Genomic DNA, 26,952 nt, shown 5'->3' on the forward strand with positions numbered 1-26,952 from the left:
CTGTTTATTAAGGGAGGGGTTCACTAACACCTCTCCATATTCTAATGGTAAAATTGACAGAATTAAAACATGGTGATAATATCAAATGTGCAGGGAGAACAAAAATGAATGCCATCCTATACTATACCTAGGAGTGTGAATTAGTAGTATCTTTTTGGGGAGTCATCTATCAATGCTTATCAATATCTAAATATATATCTTCTTATTCCGATATAATTCACATACAATAAAAGTTACCCTTTCCAGGTATACGATCCAGTGGTTTTTAGTATATTACAGACTCTTGATCCATTGCCAATCAATTTTAGAACAGTTTTATCATCCCTAAAAGAAACATCTCATTTACTAGCAGTCATTCTGTATTGCCCTCATTCCTCAGCCCTAGGAAACAATTAATCTACTTTTTGTCTTATAAATTTGCCCATTCTGGACATTTCATGTAAATGGGATCAGACAAAATGTGGTGTTTGTAATGGCTTATTTCACCTAACATAATGTTTAGAAGGTTCACCTATTTTGTAGCATGTATGAGTACTTTGTTCTTTTTTTTTTTTTGGCTGATTAATATTCCATGGAGTGGATATGTGCAGAAGCCGTTTAGTTTGATATAGTCCCACTTGTCTGTATTTGCCTTGGTTTTCTGTGCTTTTGGTATTATATCTAAAAAATTAAGTGCCAAAACCAATGTCAAGGATATTTTCTCCTGTTTTCTTCTATGAGTTTTATGATGTCCAATCTTACATTTAAATATTTAAACAATTTTGACTTAATTTTTGAGCAGTGCAAGTTAAGAACTGAGTTTCATTATTTTGCAAGTGTAAATCTACATTCCCAACACTATTTATTGAAGAAACTATCCTTTCCGCTTTTCCTGCTTTTGGTGCCCTTGTCAAAGATTAGTTGACTATCTCATCTCTGGGATCCCTATTCTTTCTCTTTGATTCTTTCTCTACTTAGTCAAATCAGCTTTTGAAGTTCTCTATTGAATTCTTCAGTCCAGTCATTGTATTCTTCTGCTCTAGTATTTCTGTTTTTTTTTTGGGGGGGGGGTTGGTTTTTTCTTTCTTTTTAATTCATAATAATGTTTTATTTTTCAGTTATAGTTGGCATATAATACTATACTAGTTTCAGATGTACAACATACTGATTATACATTTATATAACTCACAAAGTGATCACCCCAGTAGATCTAGTGCCCCTCTGACATAGTTATTACAGTATTATTGGCTATATACTTTGTTCTATATTTTCTATTTCCATGATTATTTTGTAGCTACCAATTTGTACTTCTGAATTCTTTCACCTTTTTTCATTGACCCCCCAACCTACCTCCCATCTGGTAACCCTCAAAATGTTCTCTGTATCTGAGTTTATTTCTGTTTGTTGTTTTTGTTGTTGTTGTTGTTGTTTATGTTCTTTAGATTCCACATGTAAGTAAAATCATGTGGCATTTAACTTCCTCTATCTGGCTTACTCCACTCAGCACACTACCCTCTAGATTCATCATGAAATATCTTTTTCCATTCCATTACTTTTATAAAATCTGTGTCGGTCTTTTAATCTGAAGTGAGTCTCGTGTAGGCAGCCTATGTAGGGGTCTTGTTTTCTTATCAATTCAGCTACCCTATCTTTTTATTGGAGCATTTAATTCTTTTTCATTTGAGGTACTTGTTGATAGTTATGTAGTTATTGCCATTCTTTATTTAGACTTTTGATATGTATTTTTTCTTCTTAAAGAAGTCTCTCCAACATTTCCTGTAATACTGGCTAGGTGGTGATGAAGTCCTTTAGCTTTTCCTTGTCTGGGAAGCTCTTTATCTGTCCTTCAATTCTAAATGATAGCTTTGCTGGGTAAAGTAATTTTGCCTTGTAGATCCTGCGTTTTCATCACTTTGACTATTTTGTGCCAGTCCCTTCTGTCCTGTAAAGTTTCTGTTGAATAATCAGCTAACAGCCTTATGGGCATCCCCTTGTGGGTAACTAATTACTTTTCTCTTGCTGCTTTTAAGATTCTCTCTTTGAATTTAACCTTTGGCATTTTGATCATGATGTGTCTTGGTGAGGGTTTCTTTAGGTTCATCTTGTTTGGGACTCTGTGCTTCTGGACTTGTATGTCTATTTCCTTCACCAGACTAGGGAACTTATCAGTCATTATCTCTTGAAATAAGTTTTCCATTCCTTGCTTGCTCTCTTCTCCTTCTGGTACCCCTATGATTTGAATGTTGTTACGCTTGATGTTGTCCCAGAGGCACCTTAAACTATCTTTTTTTTGTGGGGGGGGTCTTTTTTCTTGTTGCTGCTTTGATTGAGTGTCCTCTGCTACCCCATCTTCTATGTCACTGATTTGATCTTCTGTTTCATCCATCGCCCTGTTAATTTCCTCTACTGTACTCTTCATATCAGATATTGTATTCTTCATTTCTGACTGGCTCCCTATTATGTTTTCCATCTCCATTTTTATGTTTTTTATCTCTTTGTTAAAGTTATCACTGAGTTCATCTACTCTTCTTCTAAGTTCTTTGAGTATCCTTAAAACCAGTGTTTTGAACTCTGCATCTGGTTGATTGCTTGTCTCCAGTCTGCTAAATTCTTTTTATGGAGCTTTGTTCTTTTCTTTCATGTGGGGCATGCTTCTTTGTCTGTCCACTTTGGCTGCCTCCCTGTGTCTACTTCTATGTATTAGGTAGGGCTCCTAAGTCTCCTGGTCTTAGTAGAGTGGCTTTGTGTAGTGGGTGTGCTGTGGAGCCCTTAGCACAGTCCTGGGGGAGTCCAGCTGCAGGCCAAGTTGAGCCACAATCTGTGCACCCCTGGGACCACCTGATAAGAGTCACCAAGCAATACACATATGGCTGCCACTCATGCTGGGGTTATAGGTGCCTCAATGGGCTAAGTCAGAAACCAAGGCTGGCTGCCACGGGTGCAGGGGTTGGGGCTCCTCAACAAGAAGTACAGGGCATGCTGAAGCCAGAAGCTGTTTCTTTGGAGTTTGTGAGACTTTGAGAGATTTTATGAGAGTTCGCAGCAGAAGCCAAGAGAGCCTATTTGTATGGAATAAATCACTGGAAACAGCTTGGGTGTGCCCACAAGTTGAGAGAGGCAGAGTCTCAGGGAATCCCCTGAGTGGAGTAACCTGTGTTATCCAGGTTGATGGCATCTGCGTATGCAGGCTGGGAGAGGATAAGGCTCAACAAAGGAACAATGACTTCTACCTGCACCTCTGTCTGGGAGCCAGCCCCTCCTCCAGTCCTCGCCCTAAAGCTCCACAGCTCAACAAATATATAAAGGATGGTTGTATATACACAATCATTCATTTTCTTCTGTGCATGCCTTATCTCCATTCCCCTTTGTGAATTTGTATCTTTGAATCCCACCCTATTCAGTCATTGTTATCTCAGTTTATTCCTTTATATGCTGAACATTCATTACTATCTTGTTATAACAATTCTCTTATTATTTAAGCTTATGGTGCCCTGTTCTCAGTAAAGGTTGCACTCCTCTGTTTCTATTTGCCCAATAGTCACTTTAATCCTAATTATGTATTTATTTTTTTGTCATTTTGTTTTAGGTGAACTGACCCCTTTCTGTATTTCCTATAGTGCAGGCCTCATGGTGGAGAATTCCCTTAATTTTTGTATCTCTGGTAAAGTCTTAATTTCTCCTTCATATCTAAAGGAGAGCTTAGCTGGATACATTATTCTAGTCTGGTAGTTCCTTTCACTTAATAGTTTAAATATTTATTCCAGTCATTTCTGCCTTGTAAACTTTACGCTGAGAAGTCTGAGGATAATCTAATGGGTTTGCATTTATAAGTTACTGTTTTCTTCTTTCCGGCTGAGAATTCTGTCTTTGTTGTTGATTTTTGATAATGTTAAAACAATGTGTCTTGGTGAAGGCCTTTTTGGGTTGAGATAATTGGGTGTTCTGTTGACTTCTTGAATTCCAAGCTCCAGCTCATTCCTTAGATTTGGAAAATTCTCATCAACTATTTGTCTGAAAATGCTTTCTAGTCCCTGCTCCTTTTCCTTGCCTTTGACAATGTCCATTACACTTATATTTCCTCTCATGATAGTATCGGCTAGTTCTCGTATTTCTCTTTCATTATTTTTCATTCTTTGGTTTCTCTCTTCTTCCTTCTGATTTATTTCTAGATTTCTGTCTTCTATATCACTGATCCTTTCCTCCATTTGGTCGACTCTATTTCCCAAGCTTGCTATTTCATCTTTCAGCTCTTGCAGTGTGTTTTTTTAATCTCCAGAAGATCTATTCTGTTCTTTTAGAGGGATTCAATCTCCTTGCTCTACTCATCTAGTTGTTTATTCAATTCCTGAAATTGTTGATATGACTCATTTTGGAACTCACTGAGTTTTTTCAGAAGTACTATCCTGAATTCTGTCATTTAAGTTACATATTTCTATGTCCGTAAGTTTATTTTCTGGAGATTTTTCTCTTTCTTTCGAAGATACTTTGTCACCTTGGTTGTTCATGGTGTTTAATAGACTATTTCTCCACCTGGGCATAAATAAGAATGTATTCTGCTGTTTTTCCAGAAAGATTTATTATATAAAGGTCTCTCTTTAGCCTTTTGCAAAGAAGGCACTTTTCTTTTGGTTTCCAGTAGGTGGCGACTAAGCCTTTTGGATCCCTGCTTTATATAAAGCTTTAAAAATGCCTTTTTATTTTCTTGTAGCTATTTACTCACACCCCCTACCCTGTTTCAGTCCCTGTCAGTGTTAGCAACAGTTTCGGTAGGTTTGGTCAGATTCCCCTGGGGCTCCCCCTAGAGGGTATGGGGTGAGGGGACCACTGGGTTGGGGTTTGAGGGCTATTGTTTCTCTGCCAGCTGCTTCTCTACTTTCTGCCCTGATGACTGGGCTCTGCCACCAGTTGGCCACGGGAAGCTCACAGCACTCCCAGGCAGGGCTGTTCAGGGAACTCACTGCACTTTCCCACCTCCTCCTTCACCATGACTGTGAGTGGCAGTTTCTTTATTTCTCCCAGTCCACTGTCAGACACCCAGGGTTCTGACTTGTGGTAGCTCTATGCACAGATCCCATGCTCAGACATGCTGGTGTGCAGTTTGGGTGTTTTTTGTTGAGTTTTGGATGTTCAGGTTATTGGTTTTTTTTTCAATAGTAGAGATCTGGGGTCATCCCTCACTCCACCACGTTTTCAAAATTGGCCATAAAATAGTTTTTAATAATTGAAAAAGGAAAACAAAAATTGAGGTATGTTTTTATAGTATTAGTTATATTGACAAAAAACGAAGTTTATAATACTGAGGGAAAAAGTAGTGTAGGAATATTGGGATTCCTCTAAAGTATTGGTGGAAAGGTAAATTGGCATATCCAGGACACTTGATGGTATAGTTAAAATTTTTTAAAAGACCTTTACCTTTCGATTCTGCTTCTATGTATTTATGTAAGTACAATAATTCTGTGGCAATATTATTCACCACAGATTGGGTCTAATGGGAAAAATTTAGAAACTACGTTCATGTCCAAAGTAAGGAAACACATTTAAACAAATTCTGATACAATTATACAATGATAGTTGTGGGAAAATATTGAATAACTAAATATATTTTAGATGTATTTATAATATATTGAAAATAAAATTTTGACAGAATACATTCAGTATGATACTATATGTTTTAAATTTTGTGGACAAATAGGGCAAGCCTACAGAAGCAAAAAATAATCTCTTTAGAGTTGTGCATATTTAATGTGTATGTTCTCTTTTTCAAGCAATGCACTCATAAATGAAATAGTAAAAGAAAAAAATCAACAAGGTTAACCAACTTCTCATTACTTAAAAAATATCGACTTAAGAAGATGAGCAGGGAAGTATACTCTCTTACACTGTTGATGGGCATAACCTTTACAGAAGAAGCATTCAGCAAGAAACTGGCAAGATATATTAGGCAATTAAATGTTTCCACATGTCAGCAAATATTCAGCCACATAGAGTTAATCTTACTGTGAAAAATACAGAACAATTTAAACATACATCAAGGGGCACAGTTTTTAAAGTTATAGCTCATCCGTAAGTTGGGACATAGAGTAAAACAAATTAGAGAAGACTATGTAACAATTCGGAAACGTAAGACTAATTATAGTGAAATTATCCCACAATGAAACAGGAAATATTACATTTTGAAGATATTTATTTCTGTATGTTTCATGTGTTTTAAATTTTTTGTCAAGTGTTAAATTTTGAACTCATTTTGACTTTTTCCTTATCAATTAAAAAGTTTCTATTCTGATACTGTATTATTCATGTAGAAATAAATATTGAAAATAAATTTTTTAAAGGTGCAATTCCTCTGATAAAATACTGGGAGAGTGCAGAAATGATTCAAAATCAAGTGTAGAAAACTGTCCAGGTGTTGAGGTCCTCTCACAATAATTGTATACTTGATGAGGGCGAATTGATATTATCATGCAGATAGTCATTTGATAACGAATCAAAAAAAAATTAAACCCACCATATCCTTTGAGCCTTCAAGTAATTTGGCATTGTTCGTTGAGGAAATACTCTTGAAGGTAAGCAAGGTCTGCCCACTACGATATTCTTCGCAGTTCGGCTTTGGACAAGAAAAAGAAAAGACTCAAAACCTCGGAAACCACGCGGATGTTTAACCGCGAGGAAGCAGCAAGAACAAACGCCGTGCTATGTGTCCCTAAGTACGGGCAGGGATGCGCATCCGGCCCGTCTGTCCACCGTCCATCCACCGGAACGCTCGGCAGCCACAGAAACGAACGTAGAAGAAAATTCAATGGCATGAAGGGAGGTTCGAGAACACCTAACTAACTGCACCTCGATGTCTACGTGGAGCACGTACTTATATGTGAAAAAAGCAGGTATCGAAACCGGAGATGCATGAAAATCCACGCACATATCACATGAAAAAACACCGGCGGGCGCGGATGAAAACCGTTTCCTTCCGTGAACTCGTCTCGCTCTGGGAGTGCTGTTTTCCCTGCAACGAAGCGCGCTTGCTCTTCTGGCCACGGGGAGAAGGGCAGGGAGCAGGCCCAGGGGAAGACGGTGGTGACCGGTGCGGGAACCCAGCAGAACGACCGGGGGCGGCGAGATGCCCCTCGCGGCCCGTCGAGCTGGCCGGCACGCGCGCGCGCCCGGTGCGGCGACGCGGAGACCGCGCGGGGAAACGCGTGGCCTCTCCCCGCGAGCCGCGCTGGCGGGCGGGGCGCGGCTTGGCACGGCACTCGGGCAGGGGCCAGGTGGCAGCAGGCAGGAAAGTCCTCAGGAGGGTCCGCGGGCCGGTCCTGCAGGGAGGGCCACGGTCACGGCGAGCGTCCGGACGCCGGCGACGGCTGGGCTGGCCCGGGGCGGACGGAGTCGCCAGAGCGCGCAGCAGCCCGGCCGGGCGGCGACGTGGGGGACGCCGCCGGCCCCCCGCCCCGAGAGTCCGGCCGCGCGGGGCGCGCTTGCGGAGCCCGACGGGCGACGCGGAAAGCAGCTCGGCGGCCGACTCCCGCCCGGCGTTGGCGTCCGCAGGGGCCGTGGCGCAGCAGCGCGCGGGGACGGCGCGGGGGCGGGGGGCGGGCCGGGAGACGCGGCGCGGCAGGAGGGCGACGTGGAGGTCCCCGCGCGGCGGGGTCGCGCGCGGCACGTGCTCTGCGGTGTCCCCTCAGCGGACGTCCTTCTGCTCCGTGCGGCGTGTGCCGTGAGAGCGCGTCGCCCGCGCGCTGCTGGGAGCGCGCCCCCGGGGCACGGGCGGCCTCCGCGCGGCCCAGCAGGTGGCAGCGGTCGGCGCGGCTCTCCGGGACCGTCCGCGGGTTGGTGTGCGGGGGGGGCCGCGGCGCGGGGCCCGTGATCAGGGAGCCGGGGCGGCCGAGGGGGTGCCGGGGGCGCGGACGGGACAGGGACCGGGGCGCCGCGCTCCGCGCCCAGCCCCGCCGCCGCTGCGCGAGGGGCGCAGAGCCAGGGCGCCGTGCGTCCGGTGCGAGCCGCGCTGCCGTGGCCCTGCCGGCCGGCCGGCTCGCGCCGGGGCCCGGCTCATCGCAAGGTGGCCCCGTCGTCGCCGTTGTCCTGCAAGCCCTTGCCGTCGGCGCCCGAGGACTGCCTGGCCCAGGCGCCCCTCTCGGCCTCGCGCTCCTTGTGCGACTTGAACCTGCCCACGAAGATCTTGCGGTAGTTGAGGAACATGCCGTTCATCGCGTCGATGGCGCGCTCGGCCGACTCCTGCTTCTGGAAGTGCACGAAGCCGTAGCCCTTGGGCCCCTTCTCGTCGCAGGCCACCTTGCACGACAGGATGTTGCCGAACGCCGAGAAGATGTTGTACAGCGCCTTGTTGTCGATGCTCTTGCCCAGGTTCTTGATGAAGACGTTGCCCACGCCGCTCCTGCGCAGCGACGGGTCCCTCTGCGACCACATGATGCGCACGGGCCGGCCCTTGATGACGTCGAAGTTCAGGGTCTCCAGGGCGCGCTTGGCGTCCGTCGGGTGCTGGTAGTTGACGTACGCGTAGCCCAAGGAGCGGCGCGTGATCTTGTCTCTGCAGATGCGGATGGACAGGATGGGCCCCGCCGGGCTGAACTTCTCGTACAGCATGGACTCGGTCACCTCCGGGTGCAGGTCGCCCACGTACAGCGAGGCCATGGGGAAGTCGGGGGAGCCCTGGGCGGCCCAGCGCGCGCCCGCCGCCCGCTCCGCCGAGGGGGGCGCCGCAGCCTCTGCGACGGCGGCGGCCGCCTCGGCCCCCGCGGCCTCCTCCGTCCCCGCCGCGGCCGCCGCGTCCGCGTCCGCGTCCGAGTCCGCAGCCGCCGCCGCCTCCGCCAGGCTGGCCTCCGCCACTGCCTCCCGCGCCGAGGCCGCGGCCTCGCGCTCAGCCTCCACCTCGCCCTCCGCCTCCGCCTCCGCCACGGAGGCCTCCGCCACCCGCCTCCGCCACGGTGGCCGCCGCAGCCTCCGCCGCCGCAGCCTCCGCCGCTGCCGCCGCCGCCACTGTCGCCGCTGTCGCCGCTGTCGCCACGGTCGCCGCGCCGCCGGGCCGCGGCCGCGCCCGCCCTTCCCGCGAGCCGGGGGCGCGCGAGCAGGCGCGGGCCGGGGCCGCGGGCGGCCGCCGGCCGGGGGGCGCGGGGGGCGCGCGGGGCGCGCGGGGCCGGCCGCCGCGGCGAGTCCGAGTCACCTGGGATGGCGCGCGCGGCCCGGAGCGCGCCTGTGCGAGTCGCCGCAGCCTGCAGCTCGCCGCCGCCGCCGCCGCCGCGCTCACTCGTGGGCCGGCGTGCGGGGCGCGGGCGCGGGCGGCCGGGGGGCGCGGGTGGCGGGGCGCGGGCGCTGCTGGCGCCTGCGGTCCGGGCAGCTGGGAAGGCTTCTGGCTCTTTGGTTCCCCCTGTGGCGGCCGCGGGGCGGCGGGCGGGGCGGGGGCGGGGGCGGGGAGGGGGCGGGCGCGGCCGGCTGCGGGCGGGGGGGGCGCGGGGGGGGGCCGCGAGTGCGACCGCGGCCTCGGGGTGGCCGGGCGCTCGCCGAGGCGGCGGTGCTGCGGGGGGAGGGGCGCCGCGCACGGAGCCATGTGGCTCGCGCTGGGCAAGTTGCGCTTCCCCCGCGCGCGGCACAGGACACCCGAGTGATGGGGTCGACGCGGTGGCAGGTGACGGCGGGGGCCCTGGCAGTGAGCCTGGGCGCTCGCCGGGCCCAGCGAAGCCGAGCGGCACGTCTGCCTCATGTTCGCGGGTCTCTCCGCGTCAATGGACACTTATTACAGGCAATTAGAACTTACTACATATCACGGGTATACGGCCCCATACTCTTGTTCACATTACTTGATGGATAGCTGGATTATTTCCAATTTTCCTCTTATTTCTATAAGTAAATTAACAAATCTTTTTCCAATTATAGGTGACTTTCAATATGATTTTCTGTTAGTTTCAGATGTACAATGTAGTGGTTAGACATTTATAGACTTTACAAAAGTGTTCCCCTAATTAGTCTAAGTACCCATCTGACACCGTACATAGTTATTACAATGTTATTGACTATATTTCCTATTCTGTACTTCACATCCCCATGACTACTTCGTAAATCCCAATTTGTACTTCTTAACCCTTTAACGTTTTCGCCCAGAACCCAAAACCCTCTGGCTTCCAGCAACCATCAATTTGTTGTCTGTATCTATGACTCTGTTTTTCTTCTTTCATTTATTTAATTTTTTTAATTCCACATCTAAGTAACATAATATTGTATTTGATGCCTGCACCACCATGTTAATTGCAGCATTATTTACTATAGATGTGGAAGCAACCAATAGATGTCTACCAATAGACAACTGGATAAAGAAGATGTGGTACACATATACGATGGAATATTACTTGGCCATAAGAAAGAATGTAATCTTGTCATTTGTGATAACACAGATAGGCCTAGAGGGTATTATCCTCAGTGAAATAAGTCAGACAAAAATAAATACCATATTATCTGCCTTATATATGGAATCTAAAGACAAAATAAAAGAACAAACAAAACGAAGCAGACCCATAGATACATAGATATCGATGGTTGCCACATGGCAGGAGGATTGAGTGGCTTGATGAAAAATAGGAAGGTATTAAGAAGTACAAATTAGTAGTTACAAATAGTCATGGAAATGTAAAGTACAGCATAGGGAATGTAATAAATATTTATGGTTCCAAGTGGGTATAATACTTATTGGGGGGATCATTTTGTAATTTATATTAATATTTGACCGCTATGTTCAACCCCAGAAACTACTGAGTGCCAACTATAATACAAATTGAAAAAAGAAATGTTTTCATTAACAAATTAATATAGCAAGGTTGTAGGGTACAAGATCAGTATATCAAAGTAAATGTTATGTCTGTATGCTATCGATGAACAACGGGAAAATAAATGAAAACATAAATAAGGAAATGAAAATAAGTAATAATTGAATCATGTGATTCAATTCTAGTCCGTGAAAGGAACTTGCAGTCTGCTAGTGGCTGGGTAGCAGGCAGTACTTTGGAGAAGTACTTTCTTACTCTTAAAAAGAGAAAGGCAAGGACAAAATCATCTTTTTGCCTCTAGTTGTGACTGAGGCAAGAAACCATAGAGTGATGGCCATCTACGAGGAAGTCAACTGAAGGAGACATGCCAACCCTCTAGGGATGTGAAGAAAGTGCCTTGAAAGTACCATCAAACATCTTAACTATCTCTGGAATTGTCCTCTGTGGAAAACTGTGCTGTAAGAGAATAAACCACTTAAAGTTTTAGCTAAAAAAAAAAAAGGTAAAAATTGGAGAGTTAATACCACCTTATTTCAAGACTTACGACAAAGCTACAATTATTGAGACACTGTGATCCTGGTATTAAGATAGACAAATGGACCTTTGAAACAGAACAGATAATGCAGAAAGAATCCAAACCACATAACAACAACTGATTTTCAACATACATACAAAGGCGATTCAGTGTTAAAACGGTCAACTTTTCAAGAAGTAGAGTTAGCACAATTGGATATCCCTGTCCCCTTAATATGAGCATTGGTTAATGTCTCTTGCCATACATAAATGTATATATACATATAAATGCAAAAATATGTGTACATATGCAAAAATTATATATATGCAAAAATTAACTCAAAAAGGATTACAGACCTACATGTCGACTTAAAAAATTCTAGAAGAAAATAAATGGAAGCTGTTCTTTCCTTGCGTTAGGCCAAGTTTTCTTAGAAACAACACAAATCTGATCAAGGGCTGTTATCCTGGATATATAGAGAGAACTTTCAAAATTCAATATTAAGAATACAAACAACAGAGTTCAAAGTGGACAGAAGATTAGAACAGATGCTTCACAAAAAAAGGATACTTGGATGGAGAATAAGGACATGAACACATGTTTAACATCCCTGGTCATACAAGTGAAAACCACAATTCGAAACCACTACACATCTATTAGAATGGCTAAAATCTAAAAAGTCTCTCCATAGCAAATATGGGCTAAAAATTGAAAAAGTGGAACTGTCAAATATCAATGATGAGAATATGCAAATATAAATGGTGCAACCATTTTGGAAAATTGTTTTTTTCAGTTTATTACAAAGTTAAATACACACCTACCATATGACTCAGCATTACTGTTCCGAGGTATTTACCCAAACCAAATAAAAGCATACATCCATACAAAACTTGTACATGGAAGTCCATAGCAGCTTTATTTGTAAGAGCCCCAAATTAGAAACATCCCAATTGTCCATCAGCAGATGAAGGGACAAATAAACTGTTATATATCTATACAATTAAATACTAGTCTGCAACAAATAGTAATAAACTACTGATGCATGATGCAACATGAATGAACCTCAAAATAATTATTCTGATTGAGAAAAGCCAGACTAAAATAAAGGCTCATATCGTGATACATCTGTTCGTGTGACAATCATCAGTTATACACAATTCTAGAAAATGCAAAGTAATCTAATAGTGAAAGAAAGCAGATCAGTGTTTATTCCTGGTGATGGGAAGGGAAGTATCAGGGAGAATCAAGGGAAGGAGTTGCGAAGCACATGAAGAAATGCTTTTTATCTCAATTGTGGCGATCATTTAATGATTCATATGTCAAAACCTATCAAACTGTGTACTTTAAATATGTACATTTTGTTGTATGTAAGTTATACCTCAATAAACCTTTAAAAAAATCAAACAAATAAAAGGGAAAAGTGCCTCATTGATCCGTGGAAGAATATCAAGTCGCCAAACTCACACGTAATTGGTGTACCTGAAGAGAAAGGAGGGAGAGTGGAGCAGAAAAATATTTGAAGATGTAAAGGTAGAATATGTTCCAAATATGAGGCAAACCATAGACTCACATCCCCGAGGTCGATGAATTCCAAGCAGGAAACAGAAAGACTCACCAATGTCCACCATGAACCAATTGCTTGAAAAACAAAAATCGAGTTTTTTTTAAAAGCAGTCTAAGTAAAAAGATGCATTACAGAAAATGGAGCAAAGGTAAAAATTACTTGGTTTTGCCTGAAAAAATAAAAAATAAAATATTTAAAGCGATCAGGGCATTGTATAAATTTGTTTGTCCCTAATGCAGATTTTTATAAGACAGAATTAATTTGGCCTGCATATGTTAATACGTTCTGTAAATTTAGAAAGTCACAGAAAAAAATGTAAAGTGCACGGTACCATTTTTGACAAAATTACAAAGAAAATGTCCTCAGGAAAACATCAATCTGTTTATACAGCTTTACATGAGCTTGAGAAAAGTGTTAATAAAAACAACCAGATAGTTTTGTTCTCCGTAACCTCCAGAGTCTGGGATTGGTGGGAGTTGTAATAGTAAGAGGATAGATTGTTAATTATTATTCATATATCTGTACACTGTTCTGCGTGTTTTAACAGCATGGGTTGATTGGGTAATGTTTATAGATTCTGATTAACCAGAAGAGAGAAGTTTAGTGTAGAATAATATAGTAGTCGCCAGGACCGACTCCAGAACAAAATTGCCTTTTCTGGAATTAAATTCCAGGCTCTGCCATTTACATTATGTGGGACCTTGGCAAGTTATTTAAATACTTGCTACCAAATTTTTCCCAGGTATAAAATGGGGATTTTTAACACCGAGTCCATAAATTGTTATAGGATTAAATGGTTTAATGATCAATTGCTTGGCAACCACTTAAATGTGTGCGTGTGTGTGTGTGTGTGTGAGAGAGAGAGAGAGAGAGAGAGAGAGAGAGAGAACACATTGATGCATAAATAAAACTCAAATATGACAGACCTTTCGGAATTCAGTGGGATAAATAAAAAGGGAGGACTTGAACTGAATTCCAGGATGAATCTCCTTCTGATGGGTCAGTCTATACTTGGTGAAGAAATTGTCCCTATGGCCAACATTATTAGAGATTCATCAACAAGTAAAAGACTCGTATTGCTTGTCAAAGCAGAAAATATTTGATTAGGTTTCCAGAAGTGCACGTAAATGATTATGAGTCTTTCAGAAGAGGATGTAGAAGGGAGAGAAGAGAGGTTGAGGGAAGGGAAGGCTAGGCATGGCAATCTCCTCATTCTACAGAAAGTCAAGTTAAACTTACTAAGGTTTATGCAGTAACTGAGATTTAAGTATATTATTTAAAGTCACAACAGTCATGAATAGCGCAACTAAAGATAAACAAAGGTATAAAAACCAAGAGAAAGAGAGGGCAGAATGAAGACACTGTGATTTACATTCTCCTAAGCAGCAGGTGTTTACTTGATGATGTCTGAATTTGCAGACTTATGGAAATAGCAGATTAAGCACTGTATTTATATGTAATAAGGAAGCTGCCAAAACAATCCAAACAGGAATTATTTAAATGATCTACTCAGCGAAGCACAACTGGGGAATTGTAAGTGATGGGGTGTCAGAGTTTTCCTCTTTATTATAAGCTCCTTGGTATTTTCTGGTCAGAACTATTTTATTTACCATGTGCATGAATTCCTTTTAGTAAGAAAAATTTTTTAGAGAATGATTTTTAAAATATGATGTGTATGTTTCTTTTCAGAGAAAGGCAGGGCCATCTTTGAGGGGGCCGAAGACAAGAAAGGAATTTAGTTTTCTTTCCCTTCTTTTTAAAAAAATAATTTATTTTTCAATTACAGTAAAATATTTTTATTCTCAAAAAGGTTATTTTTGTCTCATATTTTAAGTTCTGACAGTGATCTTTTACAGTTATAGAATACATTTTTTTTCTTAAAGGAGAAAAGAAAAGATCGAGGAGTCCCCCAGGTTAATCCATGGCTTTAGCATATGGAAGGAGATTTCAATTTACATCTATTATGCACAGTGAAAAACTTAAACTGCTCATGGTAGCAAAGGCTAGCCACTCACACCTGGATAACCCAGGAATGTGTCACAAAACAATTGTGAATGTTGATGGCAGTAGTGTTCCAGTATCCCACAGCAAAGAAATCAAAGGAGTGTATTGCCTTACAGAACTTTATCTCTAAAATGGTCCCCAAAAGCATGCTTGAAGGGATGAATATCAGTTGAGGGAAAATTCGCTCCCTGCTCAATATCCCGTTTTGTTGAGATAGTACTTATTATTAAGTCTGGGTGGTTTTCTTGAGTACAGAAAATAGCATGTTTTCATGTGTTGGCCTGCAAGATCCTAGGACCTCGGGGGAAATAAATAAATGGATCATGAAAAGGTTCCAGGGTCAGGAGAACTAAAGGAAAGGTGAATGAGGGTGGGGGCTAAGTGAGTTCAGACTAAAGAATCAGGCAGTTACGTAGAGTAAAATTCAGGCATAAACTGGGATGCAACCCAGAGGCTCAGATTCCTTGACCCTACCGAAAGTGAACTGGCACTTTGCTCCTGGTTAGAGAGAAAAACACCAGACTTTCTTCAGCACCAGAAAGAAAAGACACTGGGCCTTCATAAACCAACTGGACAAGAATATCCTTGGGACAGAGGGAAATGACATTAATAAGGAGTCTCTTGTGTTCACATTGACAGCATGTCAGGCACTGTGAAGAACATTTACTATATATTCTCAGTTATTTTCATCCTTACAAATATCCCTTGTACAGATGAGGACTCCGAAGCTAAAGAAACAAACAATAAAAGGTAAAGTAACTTGACCAAAGAGAGCGTAGCTGATAAGTCACAGCCTGCGGTGTATTTAGAGGGATATTTTTACAAGACCACATCTATAATTTGCCTAAGATTGTGAAAAAGAAGAAGCGTGTTCGTTAAAAATTTAAGTTGGGAGGAGAGTTTGTTCCGACAAAGAAACATATCTGAAATGCTGTGTAAAAACCATCAGCTGAGGCAGTGTCGCGGATTCTCAAACGGAGAGACGGGACATCGAGGCCATAAGCAGAAAGCAGAGTTTGTTGATGCTGGCACCAGCTCAGAGGATTCTTACCCAAAGGCTGAGCCCTGATGTAACATGGCAGGCAGTTTTATACAGGCTTGTGCGTCTGCATTCCTACACAGCTACAGATATTCCATACAACGAAGGGGAACATAAGGAGAACATTGATTGGCTGCCAAACTATAAGGAAACCAACTTAATCATTTGAGCAGGTTTTTGGACTGCCAAGTCAACAAGGAGAGTCCTGGGATAGGGGACGGTGCCGTCAGGAACTAACTCTTTAGAACAGGAAATGGGCTGGCAGGGTCAGGTTGCTACCGTAGTAATTCAGGGTTGGGGCAAAAGTATTGTTATGAGGAAAATCCCTAAGAACCTTAATAGGGTTTCTGAAATTCAAACTCAAAGCACATATTGAGGCTCAGAGTGGTTCAGTGTTCTGCTCTGGAATTCTGTCTACGTGTCCGTATGACTCAAAGGCCTATCTCCTTTGAGGAATCTAGGCTCAGGAATTTAGAAAATATGCAAGAATTGCTGGGAGTATAGATATATCTTCTTTTCTCACAAACACCCTCAGCACAAATATTACCAATTATGTTCCCTTTTGTGGACCTTGTCTGCTTCTGACAATCGAAGAGCAAAAGATGAAAGAAATTCTCAACCTCAGGGAAGAGGTGAGGGAAAAGAGACAGAGAGGAAAAAAAAGAAATTAGAGAGAGAGAAATCAAGGACTTGCCTTTTTACTGACTTTAATTATACCCAGAAGCGACCTAGGTGTGTGCAGTACGGAGTGGGACGAAATAAAAACAGGGCCCATGTTCTTTTTTTGTTGTTCATTCTGAGTGATGGATACTTGGCCGCGTGGTCTGTGACTTGCTGTAATTTTCTGTATGTCTAAAAATCTGTTTGTGATTTTGAAAGGATGAAGTAAGATGGTTTCAGGTAGATGGAAGAACTCAGGAAGAACTGAGCTTGGATCCTTGAGTAGTCAGAGTGTTGTAAGAATTTCCACAATGACCAGGCTATGGAAAAGTAAGAATGGTAAGATTGGCAAGGGCCAGGTCATTCAGCTCATTTAATTTAAGCCATGTTGAGGAGTTTGCACTTTATTCGAATTGAAATGGGGACCCTTTCTGGGGTTTTGTGTAAGAGAAGCAAAAGGCACCATTCATTTTCCAGAAAGATCAGTTTGGCTACTGGCTGGAGAAAGAAGTTTGGTGGAAGTGGGCAACCAGTTAAGAGGCTCTGAAGGAACCCACGAGAGATAATGGTGGACTCCAGGGTAGTTGGAGAGATTCAAGTGGCGTTTGGGAGGTAGAGGGTTTAGGAATTACTGAAGGTTGAAGGTGAGATGGTGGCCAGAGGAAGATGTGGGGGTGGGAGAGGGAGGAAATAAGGGTACCTCTCGATTTTACTTGAATACCAGGGCAGATGGTAATGCTATTCATTGAGAAGACGAAGACTTCATTGGGAGGAGCAAAGTTAGGGACAGAAGAAGGTGGGAGGCTAAAGAAGCTCGGGGGTTCTAATTTTGTCATTTAAGGATAAATGCCTGAAACATCTAGATAGAGATGTCAAACACACCGACAAATATGGGATCACAACCTCATCTATTTTCTCCCCCACAAAAGGGGGGCCATATACTGTTCCCTTTTGTGCAATCTGCTGTTCTCACTTAATAATAGTATATTTTGGAGATCTGCCTAAGTCAGTCCATATAGACATAACTCATCCTTGTTAACGGTTGCATAATAATCCATGGGCCGGCTGCACCACAATGTCTTCAGTGAGTGCTTGCTTTGTGTCCTGGTTTGACCAATATGAATCCTTCTGTGATAAACATGGTGGTGCATATGTCCTGACGTCCTGGGCTCTTACATCTATAAGCCCAATTTCTATTCTCTCTATGCCTCCCGCCCTCGCGTATCTCCAAAGGACCATTTGCTAAATGTGTTGTATCTATTTAAGACAATGTCATTACCATTGGAATTTGTTAAATAACAGAGGCACATCCAAACGCTTGGCAATTCTTCCTAAATAGAAACCTAAGGCTGCTTTTTTGTTGGCCTATATACCATAATTATTTTCTTTCAGGGAAATTCAGATGGACAGTGTGAATTGACAATGACCCTACTGCAAAATACTGTTATGCGTTCATTCTCTATCCCCCTGAGTATCCTTCCTAGAACTATGTGAATGAGAAACTCATGGAAAGAGGCTCCTTTATGTAGATCCCCTTTTTCAGTGTTTTGATTCATTTTCGCATACAGTTGATCTGTCCCTCTCCCCATCAGTACCCTCACCCCCATCTTCTTCCATTCTTTTCTACTCTTTTCCCCTGCTCTCTGAATGGCATCCCTAGTCCTATTTTCCCTCCTAATAGGAAGGAGGTGGGACATATTGAAATGGAGGAGCGCTGGCTCCGCTGAGAAAGGAACAGAAAGAGAAGTCTCAACGCTCACGCACAAAGTCTTTGTTGTCCCATTTTGAGCCGACTCCCGTGCATGTGCAGCCAGGGGCGCTGAGCGCAGGGCTGGGTGAGGACACTGAGGCTGGACCATGCCAGGCCTTGGAGAGAAGTCAGGTTTGGGGCCGCTCCATGCACTGCCCAGTCTTCAGTCTCCTCTGCTGCCTTGTCGTTTTCAACTCACCTTCTAAATGCTGTTGGTCTTGGGGAATAGCCCTGCACCTTCTTCTGACTATATTCTCTCTGGGGGATCTTGCCTACTCTTAAGGCTTTAAATATTGTGTCCTGTTGCTTGATAATTCTGTTACTGCAGCCTACATGATGACAGCTAGACTTCGGATACTTAACATGTACGAAAAGGAGCTTTTGACCCTCACCCCCTAACTGTCTTTCTCCCTTCTCCACATCTACCACATCCACTCCCCATATTGTCTATGACCATATATAACACTTCCATGATCAAGACTTGCAAGAAAATACTCTCGTAGTAATCATTCATTTATCAAGTTTGTTCACTGACTGCCTGCAATCCATCAGCAAGTGATGTATCTTTCCAAAATATCATTTAAACCCATGCATTATTCCCCGAATTCATACTGCCAGTCTGGGCAAAGCCACCGCCAACTCTCAACTGGACTATTGCAAGAGGGTCCAAATTGGTCTATTTTCCTTTGTGTCCCGCCCACTTGCAATATGTTCCACAGACAGCAGCCAGAGAGAAATTATTGAATATAATTAGATCGTAGGAATCAGGCTCTTCATTATGGCTCCTTCCCACCACTGCACCTTCATCTGCTCCTCCCATCCAGTCTTTTATGGGGCTCCTGCCGCACTGGCATGCTTTCTGCCCCTCTTTTCTACCAGAAGGCCCAGGGTACTGCAGTTCTCCCTGCTGGGCAGGTCTTTCCCTGCTTCCGAGCAGAACTGGCCACTGTCCTCAGATAGGCTGTCATTGCAGTTTGCCCCTTCTCTTGGGTCCTAGGTAATATGTACCAAATCATCTGGTTTATTTCTCTGAGGGCATTTGTAGAAACCTTTAAGTGCTTCTATATTTTCTGACGTTTATTGTCTGTCTTCCCCACCAGAAAATAAGCTCCCTGAGCGCAGGGACGCTCTGCCTGGAAGAATGCCTGGTAGGTACATAGTAGGCCCTCCATAACTACTTGTAGAATCATTGCTCGAATGAAATGAATAACACTTCCTCTCGCAAGAAAGGGACCTCTCTCCCTCCCTTTTCTGACACTCCACAGGGCTCTTCAATTTTGCCCCTGTCACAGTGCCTAATAGTCAGAACAGGTTTGATTGTAGATGTCAGAAACTGACCAGGAAGTCACGAAAGAAGTGGGAGGGAGAACATGGAGGCCGCAGTGAGGAATTGGAGAGCACTCGCCAGCTGCTTTCTTTGTCACTTTGCTAGCTTTGTTCCTGTTGCTGGAGAGGCAGGGGCGTGCCTTCGGGAATTGTCTTAATGTTTGACAGGTTGGGGAATCTGCTGGCCACAGCATGGCTTCCCCGCACCTCTTTCTCCTGCTGCTTCACTGATTTCTGTTGTCTCTGTGGGCTGTAAGTAAAAGCCACAGAAAGATGTGCGTCTTTGTCCTTTAATTGGTCCCCTTGTCATTTGTCTCCTAACACCTGGCCGAGAAGTTCTTATCCTTATCCCCACATCCCCTAACCCCCAGCAGTCATAGCTTACTTCCTAGCCTCTGGCTCTTTGGGTCCCTCCTGGGCCACCTGAGGCACAGCTCATCTGCTCCCTGCCTACAAGCAACTTAGACCCCCAGGAGATACTCTTAACAATAGTGACAGTGATCGCTTCGTTCAGGCTCCAGCTGTACGGCAAGCAGCCTTTTTCTGAGTCTGTGTCCTTTCCTGTTGCTGGCACTAGGCCTGCTTAGGAGCAGAGAGCTGGAGCGTGTAAGCCTGTGCGGTACCTGTCTGTGTGTCTGCTTCTCAGCCATCTTAGAATGCTTTCCAGCCAGCAGTGGAAAAGCTCTTACTGCCTCACACCCCACAGTGACTTAGTCAGTTCCACAGGTTCGGGATTGTTCTATCATGCGCAACTGCCCAGGTCCAGCCAGTGTTGCCATCACAGAAAACAGCTTTATTTACCCAAAGAAGGTACATGGGTGAGAGTGAGGAGAAGGAGGATATGTGCCAGGCAGATGAAACCCCATAGCCGCTGTAGTTCAATCACGAAGTATCTCTAGTCTTCCACTGGCATTTCTGTTATTTGTACGGGTAGCCTGAGTTTTAGCGGCCTGAGATGTCCTCAGGGAAGGCACTACATTTTGATCATTTTTTATGTCCGGCCCCACAGCCCACAGTTCTTTGCCTGGCTCCTGGTAAGTGTAAAACCCTTATTTACGGAAGGACAGGAGGGACTGGGGAAAGGGCTGTTCTGACTCTTCACGAGAAACTGATCACATCTGACTTCTTATTTTATCAGCTCTCTGTCAGTTGGGCGCACCTGTGCATTCATACGTGTATTGATGGGTTCTCCCACTTATATGGAGATGTAATTCACACATAACACTGTATGATGTTAAGGTGTACAACACAATGATATAATACATGTATATATTGTGAAGCGACTACCAGAATCAGTTAACACTCATCGCTTCATATAGTTACACATTTCCTCCCTGTGATGAGAACTTTTAAGCTCTATTCTCTTAGCTGCTTTCCATATTGATGTTCAATTTCTAGTTTTTCTAAAGATCTAATCATACCGATTCCCTTCTTGAACTGCTGAGTGCTGCCCACTGGCTTGGGTATAGAGTCCAAGCACCTTGCCTTGTTTTTCAGAGCCCCATATCCTCCATTCCCATCTTCTACCATATGCTGTTGGAGACCAAGAGGTCTGTCCGCTTCAGATTCTTAGGCATGCACAGAAGTGATCATGCTTCCGCAGGCATGCCATGGGCCTGGGACAGACACTGATCCCTCCGTCTGGAACGCCTTCCCTTCTGCCTCACCATTGTGAACTTAGTCATCTTTCAGAGCTCACCTTGGAGGTTTCGTCTTCTGTGTAGCCTCGCCTGATTTCTACCAGAAACAGTTATTTGTTGGGTCTTCCTTAGTGGAGGAAAGGGGACTGTAGTCTCTGTTACAGTCTACTCCAGTGGTTGCTTATTTGTCTGTTCCCTCAGTATTTGGTACTGCGTGGCCTCTCTGGTCCCACAACACACACTGCTCACCTTTAATTACCGCTCCCCACAGCTCCAACGCAGTAAGACTCACTGCGCACTTGTCACATTTCCTGTCCCTTAGCTCCCAGTACTTAGCTTGCCAAGTACTTGATAAGTCTTCCATAAATATTAGTTGGTGAACTGAGAAAAGGCACCACATTATAGAGATATTTCAGGGTTTTTTTGGTTTGTTTTTGTTTTTGTTTTTTTTTGTTTGTTTTTTTTTGTTTGTTTTTTTGTTTTTTTGCTTTGAGCATGTGCATTTCTTGGTTCATGTTGGGAACCTCAACAGCTTGAGAGGAGAGTCAAGAACAAGTGTCTGGCGCTGGTGCAGGCCACATCCCCAGCCCTTGGTTGTCCTTTCCTCACAGTATCATTGAGCACAGTATTAATGACTGCCGTCCTTGACTCCTTCACTTCCAGGCTGCATGTATTGAGGCTCCGCGAGTGGGAGGAGATGGAGGGCTGGAGAATCCCAGGTCCCTAGTTCTACATAGTCTGGAGCACAGGCTGAGCTTCCAGCTCAGACTGCTGCCAAGGAAAACCTCGAAACCTCAAAACCAGACACCTGTATCGGCAGGAACTGTCCGAAGATCCATAAATACTTGTGGCATGGCACGATGAATAAACTAGTATATGTTCTTATGTTCTGTACTCGGTCCTTTGCAAGTGTTGCAGAGGAAGGAAAGAGCTGGAAAAGGAGGAGGAAATCTTTGAGAAAATGGGTCACCAGGCTGCAGGAAGAGCGTGCACCCCTCGCTCCAGCTCTCACTCACAAGAGTTGTTTCCTTGGTGGTCCTGATGGAGGACAGAGCAAATGCGCATTGGTGTGGGGGAGACCCGCGAACATGAGGCAGACGTGCCGCTCGGCTTCGCTGGGCCCGGCGAGCGCCCAGGCTCACTGCCAGGGCCCCCGCCGTCACCTGCCACCGCGTCGACCCCATCACTCGGGTGTCCTGTGCCGCGCGCGGGGGAAGCGCAACTTGCCCAGCGCGAGCCACATGGCTCCGTGCGCGGCGCCCCTCCCCCCGCAGCACCGCCGCCTCGGCGAGCGCCCGGCCACCCCGAGGCCGCGGTCGCACTCGCGGCCCCCCCCGCGCCCCCCCCGCCCGCAGCCGGCCGCGCCCGCCCCCTCCCCGCCCCCGCCCCCGCCCCGCCCGCCGCCCCGCGGCCGCCACAGGGGGAACCAAAGAGCCAGAAGCCTTCCCAGCTGCCCGGACCGCAGGCGCCAGCAGCGCCCCGCGCCCCGCCACCCGCGCCCCCGGCCGCCCGCGCCCGCGCCCCGCACGCCGGCCCACGAGTGAGCGCGGCGGCGGCGGCGGCGGCGAGCTGCAGGCTGCGGCGACTCGCACAGGCGCGCTCCGGGCCGCGCGCGCCATCCCAGGTGACTCGGACTCGCCGCGGCGGCCGGCCCCGCGCGCCCCGCGCGCCCCCCGCGCCCCCCGCGCCCCCCGGCAGGCGGCCGCCCGCGGCCCCGGCCCGCGCCTGCTCTCGCGCCCCCGGCTCGCGGGAAGGGCGGTCGCGGCAGCGGCCCGGCGGCGCGGCGACCGTGGCGACAGCGGCGACAGCGGCGACAGTGGCGGCGGCGGCAGCGGCGGAGGCTGCGGCGGCGGAGGCTGCGGCGGCCACCGTGGCGGAGGCGGTGGCGGAGGCCTCCGTGGCGGAGGCGGAGGCGGAGGGCGAGGTGGAGGCTGAGCGCGAGGCCGCGGCCTCGGCGCGGGAGGCAGTGGCGGAGGCCAGCCTGGCGGAGGCGGCGGCGGCTGCGGACTCGGACGCGGACGCGGACGCGGCGGCCGCGGCGGGGACGGAGGAGGCCGCGGGGGCCGAGGCGGCCGCCGCCGTCGCAGAGGCTGCGGCGCCCCCCTCGGCGGAGCGGGCGGCGGGCGCGCGCTGGGCCGCCCAGGGCTCCCCCGACTTCCCCATGGCCTCGCTGTACGTGGGCGACCTGCACCCGGAGGTGACCGAGTCCATGCTGTACGAGAAGTTCAGCCCGGCGGGGCCCATCCTGTCCATCCGCATCTGCAGAGACAAGATCACGCGCCGCTCCTTGGGCTACGCGTACGTCAACTACCAGCACCCGACGGACGCCAAGCGCGCCCTGGAGACCCTGAACTTCGACGTCATCAAGGGCCGGCCCGTGCGCATCATGTGGTCGCAGAGGGACCCGTCGCTGCGCAGGAGCGGCGTGGGCAACGTCTTCATCAAGAACCTGGGCAAGAGCATCGACAACAAGGCGCTGTACAACATCTTCTCGGCGTTCGGCAACATCCTGTCGTGCAAGGTGGCCTGCGACGAGAAGGGGCCCAAGGGCTACGGCTTCGTGCACTTCCAGAAGCAGGAGTCGGCCGAGCGCGCCATCGACGCGATGAACGGCATGTTCCTCAACTACCGCAAGATCTTCGTGGGCAGGTTCAAGTCGCACAAGGAGCGCGAGGCCGAGAGGGGCGCCTGGGCCAGGCAGTCCTCGGGCGCCGACGGCAAGGGCTTGCAGGACAACGGCGACGACGGGGCCACCTTGCGATGAGCCGGGCCCCGGCGCGAGCCGGCCGGCCGGCAGGGCCACGGCAGCGCGGCTCGCACCGGACGCACGGCGCCCTGGCTCTGCGCCCCTCGCGCAGCGGCGGCGGGCTGGGCGCGGAGCGCGGCGCCCCGGTCCCTGTCCGTCCGCGCCCCCGGCCCCCTCGGCCGCCCCGGCTCCCTGCTCCGGGCCCCGCGCCGCGGCCCCCCGCACACCCGCCGCGGACGGTCCCGGAGAGCCGCGCCGACCGCTGCCACCTGCTGGGCCGCGCGGAGGCCGCCCGTGCCCCGGGGGCGCGCTCCCAGCAGCGCGCGGGCGACGCGCTCTCACGGCACACGCCGCACGGAGCAGAAGGACGTCCGCTGAGGGGACACCGCAGAGCACGTGCCGCGCGCGACCCCGCCGCGCGGGGACCTCCACGTCGCCCTCCTGCCGCGCCGCGTCTCCCGGCCCGCCCCCCGCCCCCGCGCCGTCCCCGCGCGCTGCTGCGCCACGGCCCCTGCGGACGCCAACGCCGGGCGGGAGTCGGCCGCCGAGCTGCTTTCCGCGTCGCCCGTCGGGCTCCGCAAGCGCGCCCCGCGCGGCCGGACTCTCGGGGCGGGGGGCCGGCGGCGTCCCCCACGTCGCCGCCCGGCCGGGCTGCTGCGCGCTCTGGCGACTCCGTCCGCCCCGGGCCAGCCCAGCCGTCGCCGGCGTCCGGACGCTCGCCGTGACCGTGGCCCTCCCTGCAGGACCGGCCCGCGGACCTCCTGAGGACTTTCCTGCCTGCTGCCACCTGGCCCCTGCCCGAGTGCCGTGCCAAGCCGCGCCCCGCCCGCCAGCGCGGCTCGCGGGGAGAGGCCACGCGTTTCCCCGCGCGGTCTCCGCGTCGCCGCACCGGGCGCGCGCGCGTGCCGGCCAGCTCGACGGGCCGCGAGGGGCATCTCGCCGCCCCCGGTCGTTCTGCTGGGTTCCCGCACCGGTCACCACCGTCTTCCCCTGGGCCTGCTCCCTGCCCTTCTCCCCGTGGCCAGAAGAGCAAGCGCGCTTCGTTGCAGGGAAAACAGCACTCCCAGAGCGAGACGAGTTCACGGAAGGAAACGGTTTTCATCCGCGCCCGCCGGTGTTTTTTCATGTGATATGTGCGTGGATTTTCATGCATCTCCGGTTTCGATACCTGCTTTTTTCACATATAAGTACGTGCTCCACGTAGACATCGAGGTGCAGTTAGTTAGGTGTTCTCGAACCTCCCTTCATGCCATTGAATTTTCTTCTACGTTCGTTTCTGTGGCTGCCGAGCGTTCCGGTGGATGGACGGTGGACAGACGGGCCGGATGCGCATCCCTGCCCGTACTTAGGGACACATAGCACGGCGTTTGTTCTTGCTGCTTCCTCGCGGTTAAACATCCGCGTGGTTTCCGAGGTTTTGAGCCTTTTCTTTTTCTTGTCCAAAGCCGAACTGTGAAGAATATCGTAGTGGGCAGACCTTGCTTACATTCAAGAGTATATCCCGAATGAACATTGCTAAAAGACCGAACATTGCCAATATACCTGAGAAGCAGAATCTTTTTTGTGTTAATTATTATACAACTTTTATACAATTGTACATGATTATAAAGATATTTTTAAGAAATTGTTCGTGTAACAAAGAAGGTCAAAGTCCTGATACCACTACTTGACAAAATACATTTTTAACAAATAGAAATCTACATACTTTTATATATATAACAAACTATGCATTGTTTCATTGGGGGTATTTTTACTTATAACACTTCCCTGGGACTATACTTCTAAGTCAAATATATTTTTTACATTATGTTCTCATATTCCATCACAGGGATGATCGATATAATTTCTACAACCAAGCTTCCTTGGGCTATGTTTAAAATGCTTCTGTCTTTTTACATGTAACATGAATTCTATGATGAACATTCTTGTACCTGAATGTCTTGTTATATTTCATTATTTTCTTTTCCTTACTATTGTTAATTGTAGGATGATAGATATGGGCTTGTCAAATATCTTTTCTTGGTTTGTTGCCAAATGTTTTTCCCTTTTACTTTATATGAACCATTAGTTTAGAAGAGTGCATGTATCTCTTCCCAGCGTTTTAAATTGCTCAAAATATTTTTTAACTCTTGTGAAATTAAAATGATTTGAACATTTTTCTTTTATTCACTTTACAATTGCATTTGAAATGAAATCAATCACATTAAAATATTGATTAAAAACTATTTGTTTATTGTTTTCTATACCTTCGTAAGCTTTCACTATTCACCCATAAGTGTTTAAGACAATAATATAATCATGCCAAATATATTTTATCCCATAACTTGGTTTTCAATATATTGTGAACATAACTAAAAACACCTTTGGCTCTTCGGTTTTCTTCTACAACTCGCCATCATTGTCTACAACTGGAATTCATTATAGTGTTCTCATTTTTTTAAGAGGACTTGTAAGTTATTTATTTATTTTTGACTAGTCCAATGCATTTGTTCCGCAGCTTCTAGGTAGTGGGGTGGGTGCATCAGATCCTATATTCATGAGCTCACTCTCCCACTCTCTGTGCCATATTGAAGTAGTTCCTATGTTTTTACCATTTAACCAAACTGGGGAATGATTTTGCAGTTCCAGAATCCCGCCCCTCCCCCACCTCCCCAGGGAAAAACATTAAATGTTCCCTCTAGTACAACCTGTGAGTTAAAACTTAAAAATCAAGACAGGGGTCAGGAATATTGGTTTTAAAAGAAGAAAAAGCCATTTTTAAGGAACTGTTTAGAATAAAGATATTTTTATAAACTCTATAAAGGAAACAAAGTCCCTGCCTTGGTAGAAGAAAAAAGCTTATGAATGCTATTTAAAGCTATTATATAGATCTCCCATTTAGATGAAAGTAACTTTGATAGTTTAGCAGACTGAAAAACAAAGAAATACTTGTTTTTAGGATTTATGCTTGTAAGATATGGATTG

The 26,952-nt window shown here is 47.3% G+C and overlaps 2 protein-coding genes across 2 annotated transcripts; one reads left to right on the forward strand and one right to left on the reverse strand.

The window, feature by feature from the left end:
- Positions 1-8,019: 8,019 nt before the first annotated feature.
- LOC107508379 (polyadenylate-binding protein 1-like 2) lies at positions 8,020-8,725 on the reverse strand. The gene has a single exon (XM_016140167.2). The coding sequence runs from the start codon at positions 8,620-8,622 to the stop codon at positions 8,020-8,022; it is 603 nt and encodes a 200-aa protein (XP_015995653.1). The 5' UTR covers positions 8,623-8,725.
- Positions 8,726-23,300: 14,575 nt separating this feature from the next.
- Positions 23,301-24,006, forward strand: LOC107508063 (polyadenylate-binding protein 1-like 2). The gene has a single exon (XM_016139583.2). The coding sequence runs from the start codon at positions 23,404-23,406 to the stop codon at positions 24,004-24,006; it is 603 nt and encodes a 200-aa protein (XP_015995069.1). The 5' UTR covers positions 23,301-23,403.
- The last annotated feature ends 2,946 nt before the right edge of the window (positions 24,007-26,952 follow it).

This window comes from Rousettus aegyptiacus, unplaced genomic scaffold, assembly GCF_014176215.1.
Source record: "Rousettus aegyptiacus isolate mRouAeg1 unplaced genomic scaffold, mRouAeg1.p scaffold_m13_p_9, whole genome shotgun sequence".
Classification (NCBI taxonomy): Eukaryota; Metazoa; Chordata; class Mammalia; order Chiroptera; family Pteropodidae; genus Rousettus; species Rousettus aegyptiacus.